At 43.1% G+C, this 11,039-nt stretch overlaps 1 protein-coding gene across 1 annotated transcript in view; it reads left to right on the top strand.

The window, feature by feature from the left end:
* The window catches only part of L1TD1 (LINE-1 type transposase domain containing 1), an 8,566-nt gene extending 1,428 nt beyond the window's left edge, over positions 1-7,138 (top strand). Inside the window, exons 2-3 of the mRNA XM_011941115.1 lie at positions 1,669-2,790; positions 5,380-7,138. Coding sequence (XP_011796505.1) covers positions 1,777-2,790; positions 5,380-6,969 — 2,604 coding nt within the window. The 5' untranslated portion in view covers positions 1,669-1,776 and the 3' untranslated portion in view covers positions 6,970-7,138. The remainder of the gene's footprint in view (positions 1-1,668; positions 2,791-5,379) is intronic.
* Positions 7,139-11,039: the final 3,901 nt, after the last annotated feature.

Here is an 11,039-nt window from a genome sequence, read left to right as displayed (position 1 = left end):
AAAGAAGTTTTTAAACTTAATTTGTCTTTTAATTTTATGCTATTATTTTTCCTGGTTCAGTTTTTATTGCAATGAAAAATTTCTGAAATTATTTTTTAGAAACAGGGTCTCACTATGTTGCCCAGGCTGTTGAACTTCTGGGCTCAAGTAATCACGATTACAAGTGTGACACCGTGCCCTGCTTGAAATTCTTGGTTGGGTGCTCAGCATATATCTTTTGCCCTGACATGAATGACATTTTAGCTGCTTATATGATTCTTATTTTGCAGGGGAGGGGACAGGGTCTCACACTGTCACCCAGGCTGGAGTGCAGTGGTGCGATGTCAGCTCACTGCATCCTCTGCCTCCCTCAGGCTCAAGTGATCCTCTTACCTCAGCCTCAGTTATTGCTGGGACTACAGGTGCACACCACCACACCAGGCTAATTTTTTTATATTTTTGTAGAGACAGAGTTTCACCATTTTATCTAGGCAGGTCTCAATCTCATAAGCTAAGTGATTCACCTGCCTTCACCAAGGAAGCCTTTCTAGATTGCCCTGTACTCTAAAAAACAATATTCTTGGCTGGGCACGGTGGCTCACGCTTGTAATCCCAGCACTGTGGGAGGCCAAGGGAGGTGGATCTCGAGGTCAGGAGTTTGAGGCCAGGCTGGCCAACATGGTGAAACTCTTGAGCCTTCGAAGTAGTTGGGATCACAGGTGTGTGTCACTATACCCAGCTAATTTTTATATTTTTTGTAAAGACAGGTCTCCCTATGTTGCCCAGGCTGGTCTTAAACTCCTTGGGCCAGGTGATCCACCTCAGCCTCTATAAGGTGCTGGGATGGCCGGGCGCGGTGGCTCAAGCCTGTAATCCCAGCACTTTGGGAGGCTGAGACGGGCGGATCACGAGGTCAGGAGATCGAGACCATCCTGGCTAACACGGTGAAACCCCATCTCTACTAAAAAATACAAAAAACTAGCCAGGCGAGGTGGCGGGGCACCTGTAGTCCCAGCTACTCGGGAGGCTGAGGCAGGAGAATGGCATAAACCCGGGAGGCAGAGCTTGCAGTGAGCTGAGATCCGGCCACTGCACTCCAGCCTGGGCGGCAGAGCAAGACTCCGCGTCTCAAAAAAAAAAAAAAACAAGTGCTGGGATTACACCCGTGAGCCACCATGCCTGGCCAAGAAAGTCATTTTGAATTGACTTGATAACTAGTTTTCAGAAAAAGTCTTAATAATCTCTGCAATTCAAAAGGGACACCTGTTTCTCAATTTTCTGTAAGATTCCATTCAAGTTAGCTGAGACTTGGATGATTTGGTATGATACATATGTTGATTTTTTAAAGAATAACATCTATTTTCTTGTAATTAATGTACTCATTATAGAGAACATAGACAACAAAGCTAATAGTATGGCAAATCAGACAGCTTCATTCGTAGTTGTCTGCTCTTTGGTTAATTTATTGCTTTCAAATCTTTATGTAAAAGGAGTTTTCATGGTAATCTATAAATTTTGAATTCTAATTTTTTTCTGGTCTTAGTTTACAGATACCCATTTTGTTAGTGAACCTTTTATTAATTTATTATGGAGTGCACCCAGCATAGTTTTCTTAACTAAGCTCATATTCTTACAAAGTTTCTCAAGAGAATTCTTCAGTAAGTAATTTTTCATTTCTTTGTATTTCAGATTGACGTATTTTAAGATTTTTTAATTTCTGAAGTCTAGCCGACCTGTAAGAACAAAATCATTCTGCAGGAATTAAAAACAGAATCCAGTCTTGACAACATATCCACAATGTCTGATGTATCTACTAGTGTACAATCAAAATTTGCTAGACTTGCAAAGAAACAGGAAAATATCACCTATATGAAAAAAAAGCAGTTAACAGAAACTGAAAAGGACATAGGTCCAGTATTAGATTTAAAGTGCAAGGACGTATCAGCAATTGTTATGAATAAGTTTAAGGTCTTAATGGAAATTCAAGACCTGATGTTTGAGGAGATGAGGGAAACTCTTAAAAGTGACCTAAAGGCAATTTTAGGAGGAGAAACCACAATACCTGAGGTAAAGAATTCAGAGAACTCCAGTAGTAGGACAGAGTTTCAACAAATAATCAATTTAGCATTACAAAAAACAGGGATGCTAGGGAAAACGGAAGGAGAAAACTCTAAAGTAGGTGCTGATATTGAAAACTTAACCTTTAAAGTCAAAGAAGTAAATGAGCTGAGCGGTAAATTAGATAATGCTGATGAATACAATAGTAAGGAAGGTAAGACATTACCCCAGAATGAATCACAAAGTTACGAAGTCCTGGGAAGTATGGAAGAAACTTTATGCAATGTAGATGACAGACATGGAAATCACAATGTCCATTTAGACATTACAGAAGGAGAGAGTAGGAAGGATGGAGAGGATGAATTTGTCAAAGACATGAGAGAGGAAAGAAAATTTCAGAAATTCGAGAATAAAGAGGACATTTTAAAAGCCTCCAGAGAAGAAAAAGTGTTGATGGATGAAGGGGCAGTACTTACCCTGGCTGCCAACCTTTCATCAGCAACGCTGAATATTAGTAAGCAATGGAGTGATGTCTTCAACATTCTGAGAGAACATGATTTTGAACCTAAATTTCTGTGCGAAGTTAAATTGGCATTTAAATGTGATGGTGAAATAAAGACATTTTCAGATCTGCAAAGCCTTAGAAAATTTGCCAGCCAAAAGTCTTCTATAAAAGAATTACTGAAAGATGTACTCCCACAAAAGGAAGAAATAAGTGGAGGAGGAAGAGGATATGGAACTCAAGAAAAAAGGGTAAGCATACAAATAGATAAAGCTTGTGTATAAATGTAATAGTTGGGACGGTTATTTTGAAGGATAAATCAATTTTTTTTTTTCTTGAGATGGAGTTTTGCTCTTGTTGGCCAGGTGGGAGTGCAATGGGCTGATCTCAGCTCACCACAAACCCACCTCCCAGGTTCAAGTGATTCTCCTGTCTCAGCCTCCCAAGTAGCTAGGATTACAGGCTTGTGCCACCATGCCCAGATAATTTTGTATTTTCAGTAGAGACGGGTTTCTCCATGTTGGTCAGGCTGGTCTCAAACTCCCGACCTCAGGTAATTCACCCACGTTGGCCACCTGACGTGCTAGGATTACAGGTGTGAGCCACTGTGCCCAGCCAGATGAATCAAAGAAAAATGATTCCTTAAAAGTAAAAGCATAGCCGGGCGCGGTGGCTCAAGCCTGTAATCCCAGCACTTTGGGAGGCCGAGACGGGCGGATCACAAGGTCAGGAGATCGAGACCATCCTGGCTAACACAGTGAAACCCCGTCTCTACTAAAATACAAAAAACTAGCCGGGCTAGATGGCGGGCGCCTGTAGTCCCAGCTACTCAGGAGGCTGAGGCAGGAGAATGGCGTGAACCCGGGAGACGGAGCTTGCAGTGAGCTGAGATCCGGCCACTGCACTCCAGCCTGGGCGACAGAGCGAGACTCCGTCTCAAAAAAAAAAAAAAAAAAAAGTAATAATTTAGGGAAAGCTCTTAGAAATCACATTTAAACCTTCTCTTTAAAAGGGAAGGCAGGGCAAGGTGGCTATTGCAGTGAGCTGAGATCATGCCACTGCTCTCCAGCCTGGGCGACAGAGTGAGACTCTGTAAAAAAAAAAAAAAAAAAGTAAAAGCATAATAAAAGTAATGATTTAAAGGGTACTTTTTTTTTCTGTGAAAGTTTTATTACATGCCGAGGGCAAGGGGGCCTCAGTCCTTCTTGGCAGCTGGTTTAATCATGGTGGCCAAGATGGTGCTCAGCTCCTCTCCCTCTTGGTGTGGATGTGTGACCTCAGCCTTTTCTTGATGAACTTGAGGGCCTCTTTCATCAGGCCCTCACCATCACACCATGGATGGTGTGATGCTCCTACGTGGCGAAGCAACACACCTCTCAGATCATGTCCCACACTAACTTGGTGTGTTTGGTCAGATGCCTGGAGCAGTGGCTGTGCCTGGGCTTTTGCTCATGTTCTTGATCACCTTGTTGCCCTTGCTGAGGCCCAAAGCCTTGGGGTCACACAGAGCTGTGGCTGCTGTTCTCCAATGGCTGCTGTGCTGGAAAGTGCTTTTTTTTTTTTTTGGAGATAAAGTCTTGCTCTATTTCCCTGGTGGGGGTGCGGTGGCCCGATCTGGGCTCACTGCACCCCCCACCTCCCAGGCTCAAGTGATCCTCCTACTCCAGCCTCCCGATAGCTGGGACCACATGCATGCACCACCACGCCCAGCTAATTTTTGTGCTTTTTGTAGAGACAAGGTTTTGCCACGTTGGCCATACTGGTCTAACTCCTGGGCTCAAGCAGTCTACATGCCTTGACCTCCCAAAGTGCTGGAATTACAGGTGTGAGCCACCATGCCCAGGCAAGGTCTAGATTTATAAGCCAGTATTTTTTACATGTTTCTAAATGAACGCTTCTCCTCTGCCTTTCCCACATTTCCAAGTGTAACCTCTGCAAAGTGAGAATCCAGAAGGAGAAGGTACACTTGAATCAACAAATTATTTAAAAATCAGTATTTAATTCCAGAAATCAGCTGCTTCCAGTGTTTACACAGATGAGGCACCTAACCTGTCCTGTTGGGTTTGGGAAGACGGAAAAGCTCAATGGCAGACTAAGGGCTTCAAGGAATATTAGGAGCCAACATTTATATTGCAGACATCATCAGAAGCTCAGTACCTTGCTTGCTTTATATTACAACAATCCTGGGGTGGTGCTGTCATTAGACCCTGCTTTATAAGGAAAAGTGAGGCACTAGTAGCAAATGTGGCAATTGGGCCAGGGTTTGAATAGTTTTGAACTGAGCCTGTTGTATTCCTAACCAAAGCCTGCTTGTCTTTAAAGTCATAAGGCTATCGTGTAAACTGCAACTGGGGTCTTTTTTTTTTATTATTAAATTTGTTGTTATCTGTGGGGAAAGGTAAATGTGAACTTGGCGTTTTTGTTTGTGTGTGCTTATTATCTTCCTAAAGCAGATTGTAAACTTTAGCCAGATTACAATGCCTATTAACCATAGGACTCATATGTAATAAGCAGACAATTCATTAAAACAGGTAATTACTGAGAATCAGTCACATACACAGCAGTAAATGTTGCGGGATCTAGAAGGAAGAAAGTAGACATTATAACCTTACATAATTTGTTCTGAGATTACACAAGAAATGACAAATATCTTGAGATGATCGTAAGGAAACTTGACTTGTTTAGGGACCTAGGCCTTCAAGAACAATTAATATTTAAGCAGTTTTTCAGATATGTTCCCATTGTCAGAATGGAAGCCATATTAAAATTAGTGAATTGAAGTTTTAATTCTTTAAAATAAATGATTTACATAAATAACTCTTCTTTTTCTTTAACTTTAGGGTAAAACCCTAATAGACTCAAAGCATGGAGCTGGAGAAATGACCAGTGATGGATTGAGCTTTCTATTTCTTAAAGAAGTGAAAGTTGCTAAGCCAGAGGAGATGAACAACTTAGAGGCTCAAGAGGAAGAGTTTTCTGAGCTAGAGGAGCTGGATGAAGAGGCCTCAGGGATGGAGGATGATGGAGAAGATACCTCAGGGCTGGAGGAAGAGGAAGAGGCCTCAGGGATGGAGGAGGAAGAAGAAGAGGCCTCAGGGCTGGAGGAGGAAGAGGCCTCAGGGTTAGAGGAGGAGGAGGAACAGACTTCAGAACAGGACTCAACCTTTCAGGGTCATACTTTGGTAGATGCAAAGCATGAAGTTGAGATAATCAGTGATGGCATGGAAACTATTTTCATTGACTCCATAGAGGATTCTGAGCCAGAGGAGGAAGAGGAAGGAAAGGACTCTGAAATAGGAAAGGTAAAGACTACCTCCCTGCCTGAGAAAAAAGAAGTCTCATGTAGACAAAAAGAAATTCCCTTTAGTTATTTGGTTGGGGACTCTGGGAAGAAAAAGTTGGTAAAACACCAGGCGGTACACAAAACCCAGGAGGAAGAGGAAACAGCTGTGCCCACACGTCAAGGAACTGGCACACCCTGTCTGACCTTATGTTTGGCCTCTCCCTCAGAGTCACTAGAGATAGGTTATGATGAGCATAAAAAGCATTCACATACAAATTTGAGTATTTCAACAGGAGTTACCAAACTTAAGAAAACAGAAGAAAAGAAACACAGAACTCTGCACACAGAAGAACTAACATCCAAAGAAGCAGACTTAACACAGGAAACAGAAGAAAACTTGAGAAGTAGTGTGATTAATAGCATCAGAGAGATAAAAGAGGAGATTGGAAATCTGAAAAGTTCCCATCCCGATGTCTTGGAAATTAAAAATTCAGTAGATGATCTAAGTAGCAGAATGGACATACTTGAAGAAAGAATAGACAGTCTAGAAGATCAAATTGAAGAATTCTCTAAGGATACAGTGCAAATGACCAAACAGATGATTAGTAAAGAAAGGCAAAGAGATATAGAGGATAGATCCAGAAGTTGCAATATTCGTTTGATAGGAATTCCAGAAAAAGAGAATAATGAGAATGGGGCAGAGGACATAATTAAGGAAATAATTGATGAAAACTTTGCAGAACTAAAGAAAGGTTCAAGTCTTGAGATTGTCAGTGCTTGCCGAGTGCCTAGTAAGATTGATGAAAAGAGACTGACTCCTAGACACATCTTGGTAAAATTTTGGAATTCTAATGATAAAGAGAAAATAATAAGGGCTTCTAGAGAGAGAAGAGAAATAACCTACCAAGGAACAAGAATCAGGTTGACGGCAGACCTATCCCTGGACACACTGGATGCTAGAAGTAAATGGAGCAATGTCTTTAAAGTTCTGCTGGCAAAAGGCTTTAATCCTAGAATCCTATATCCAGCCAAAATGGCATTTGATTTTAGGGGTAAAACAAAGGTATTTCTTGATGTTGAAGAGTTTAGAGATTATGTTTCGCATATGCCCACCTTGAGAGAATTACTGGAAAATAATGTGTTTTAGCACTCTAGGGTGACTAGAAACAATATGCTTTCCTCCCCCAGCACACATCCAAAAATCAACAAGTAAAACTGGAAAATACACTTCTACCCAGAAGGATGGACAGCTAATAGCATACTTGGGGATGAGGAGCAGGGAGTATTACAGATTTACCTAGATGTTAATAAAGGGTGTAAAAAGGCTGGTCTGAATGTAGAGTTATTTCAGTTGATTGTTCAGTCAGTTACAGATAGAATTCCTTGTTCTACCTCCCCCACCCACCTCACTACTGCAGTTGACTAGTCTTTTTAGAACTTACATTGTCCTATCTTGTCTAAGAGTAAACTTCCTATACTATTGGGGGTGGGCCACACCTGTCAAGACAACCCATCAGTGTAGTAGGAAAACAGGAGGGGACAGTAACAAAAGCACAGGAGTTCAAGGCCATCCTGGGCAATGTGGTGAAACTCTACGAAAAAAAAGGGAAGAAATGATACTTCACAAATTTGTATCATTTGTCATGATGTGATATTTGAATTTTTCTATTAAATCTTTTTCCATTGAATACTGGATGCTATGTTTGCTTATTTAAAACTTTTTGATTATACATTTTCTGAAGTACTTTGTCATACATAGTCTAATAGCTTTTACATTTTATTGTGTAAACCCATTCCTGGAGATACGAAATCTCTTCCCTAGTGTGACACTTAGGTTTTCAGTTTAAGAATGAAATGAATCGGCTGGGTGCCATGGCTCACACCTGTAACCCAAGCACTTAGGGTGGCTGAGGCAGGCATATCTCGAGAACAAGACCATCATGGTCAACATGGTGAAACCGTGTCTCTACTAAAACAAAGTTAGCTGGGCGTGATGGTGCTTGCCTGTAGTCCCAGCTGCTTGAGAGCCTGAGGCAGGAGAATCCCTTGAACCTGGGAGGCGGAGTTTGCACCACTGCACTCCATCCTGGTGACAGCAAGACTCCATCTCAAAAAAAAAAAAAAAAAAATTTGCAATGGATGATTAGTGAAGAAATTAAGGAGAGGGAGTGCTCTCGTCATTTAGACTGCTACTAGGACTAATTTAGTATATTCCTGTTTTTCCCCCCTCCCCAAAATAGTAGCATCTTGGCATAACTGGTATAAAAATCAGGCTGGGTAAGCTGGCTCACACCTGTAATCCCAGTACTTTGGGAGGCCGAGGCGGGCAGATCACCTGAGGTCAGGAGTTCGAGACCAGCCTGGCCAACATGATAAAAACCCATCTCTACTAAAAATACAAAAATTACTTGAGTGTGGTGGTAGGCACCTGTAATCTCAGCTACTTGGGAGGCTGACGCATGATAACCGCTTGAACCTGGGAAGTGGAGGTTGCGGTGAACCAAAATTGTGCCAATGTACTCCAGCCTGGGAGACAATAAGTGAAACTCATCTCACACCAAAAAAAATCAGGCCAGGCGTGATGGGCCATAATTCCATAATCCGCGTCTGCAAAGATGAGGCAGAGATTGGAGGAGTGATGCTTCTACAAGCCAGGGAACACCGTGTGTTCTCAGCAACTAGAAGGAGGTAAGGAAGGAATCTTCCCTAGATCTTCTGGTGTGAGCATGAGCCTGCCACTACTTGGATCTCGGATGTCTCGCCTCCAGAACCACAAGGGAATACATTCTTGTTTTTTTGTTTGTTTCTTTTGAGATGGTGTGTGGCTCTGTCACCCAGGCTGGAGTGCAGTGGCGCGATCTCAGCTCACTGCAAGCTCTGACTCCTGGGTTCACACCATTCTCCTGCCTCAGCCTCCCGGGTAGCTGGGACTACAGGTGCCCACCACCTCGCCCAGCTAATTTCTTGTATTTTTGGTAGAGATAGGGTTTCACCTTATTAGCCAAGATCTGCCCGCCTCAGCCTCCCAAAGTGCTGGGATTACAGGTGTGAGCAACCACGCCCGGCTACATTCTTGTTTTAAGTCACTTAGCTTGTGGTACTTTGTGATGGCAGGCCTACAAAACAAATGCAGTAGTCATGACTGCAATTCACCTCCTAAACACTGCTGTCCCCTAGGCTCATAGCCGGTTGCTGCAGAGATAGTGGTGGCTGGAAGATTTTAAGAGGCCAAACCACAGGAATCTGCTGACTGATTTATTTGCAGCAGCCAGTTTGACAGAGAAGCCTGAACCTCTGCAGTAGCCTCAACTTGGATGCTTACATTGACTATTTTTGAGACAAGATCTCACTCTCACCCAGTCTGGAGTGCAGTGGCACAACCATCAGGGCTCACTGCAGCGTCAACCTCCCAGGCTCAAGTGATCCTCCTGCCTCAGCCTCCCAAGTAGCTGGAATCACAGGCACACACCACCATGCCCAGCTAATTTTTTGGTGTTTTTTGTAGAGACGGAGTTTCTCCATATTGCCCAGGCTGGTCTCGAACTCCTGGGCGCAAGTGATCAGCCCACCTCAACGTCCCAAAGTGCTGGGATTATCGCCACCTTGCCTGACCACTTTGAAGTATTTATACAAAGTCAAGACTTGTCTTTTCTTGTGGGATTTATTTGAATATAGTAATTAAGCTGCCTTTTTCCAAGGCTGAGGGAAAGGAAAAGAGAATTCCAGTGCAGAAAGTAGATAAAATTGAGAATCTTCTGTCCCTGCTACTCAATCAAGGCTAGGCAGGGTCCCTCTATTGATTTTTCCCCTTTATCCTCAGTCCTCACTCATTCTTCCCCTGCCTCCCAGTGTTCACCTACTCTATGTGTCATGTAAATCCTTGGAGACATGCGTTTCTTCTAAATATATCATTTTGTGAGTGTATTCTTAATTGATGTGAGGGTAGTACTGTGACAGTGAATGAAGACCATGCAAATGGGGAGAAACTTAGGCTATATATTCAGACCTTGCTCCGCTGGGCACAGTGACTCACACCTGTAATCCCCGCAATTTGGGAGGCTGAGGAGGGTGGATCATTGGAGGCCAGGAGTTTGAGACCAGCCTGGCCCACATGGTGAAACCCCATTTTTCCTAAAAATGCAAAAATTAGCCGGGCGTGGTGGTGTGTGCCTGTAATCCCAGCTTCTCAGGAGGCTGAGGCAGGAGAATTGCTTGAACCCAGGAAGTGGAAGTTGCAGTGACCCGAGATTGCGTCACTGCACTTCAGCCTGAGCGATAGAGTGACACTTGGTCTCAAAAACAAATGGCTGAGTGTAAGTGGCTCACACCTGTAATCCCAGCACTTTGGGAGGCTGAGGCATGTGGATCACCTGAGGTCGGGAGTTCGAGACCAGCCTGACCAACATGGAGAAACCCTGTCTACTAAAAAATACAAAATTAGCCGGGCGTGGTAGTGTATGCTTGTAATCCCAGCTACTTGGGAGGCTAAGGCAGGAGAATCGCTTGAACCCGGGAGGCAGAGGTTGCAGTGAGCTGAGATCAACCCATTGCATTCCAGCCTGGGCAACAAGAGCAAAACTCTGTCTCAAAAACAAACAAACAAAAACAAATAATTCAGACCTTGCTCCGGCAAAGGAGGCAGCCACCATCACTAGTGTTTGACAAAGACTCAGAGACAGAGGTAGTCAGGGGGAGCAAAAAAGCTTCATAGTGAAATAAAAAGGGATGGCCTCAGGTATGTGTGTCCTCTGGAAGTTGTTGGCATGGAAAGGCTAACTAGAAGCAGGACTTCTTATGTGATGGCTTTGAGGAGCATATCTGTTTTCTTCTGCTTGATCCTGAATTTGGAGCAAAAATAGGGAAATTGGCCGTCGCTGACCAACTCTGACCGTTCTGGGCCAATTGCTGCAAAGGTTGTGGTTTGGCTCCCCCAGTGATTGCTGCAGAAGTTGTTGGTCAGTGTTCTGTTGTATGCTTTGACCATTGTCTGTTTGTATATTCAGTCTCTTCCACCTGAAGGCCTATGATGAAATTCGTATTTCCCTGTATCCTCCCTTGCATTCTCATTTTTACCTTCACAAAACCGTATCCCTTTGTTTTAATTTGTATTTCTCTGATTAGTGAAGTTGAGAATCTCTCCATATATTTTTCAGCCATTTAGAGTTTGTCTTTTGTGAATTGCTGATTAGTATCTTTTTTTGTTTGTTAATTTGTTTT

Source organism: Colobus angolensis, unplaced genomic scaffold, assembly GCF_000951035.1.
Source record: "Colobus angolensis palliatus isolate OR3802 unplaced genomic scaffold, Cang.pa_1.0 Scaffold102, whole genome shotgun sequence".
Taxonomy (NCBI): domain Eukaryota; kingdom Metazoa; phylum Chordata; class Mammalia; order Primates; family Cercopithecidae; genus Colobus; species Colobus angolensis.
The sequence above is the reverse complement of the archived record's forward strand: the minus strand, read 5'-3'. Positions and strand labels throughout refer to the sequence as shown.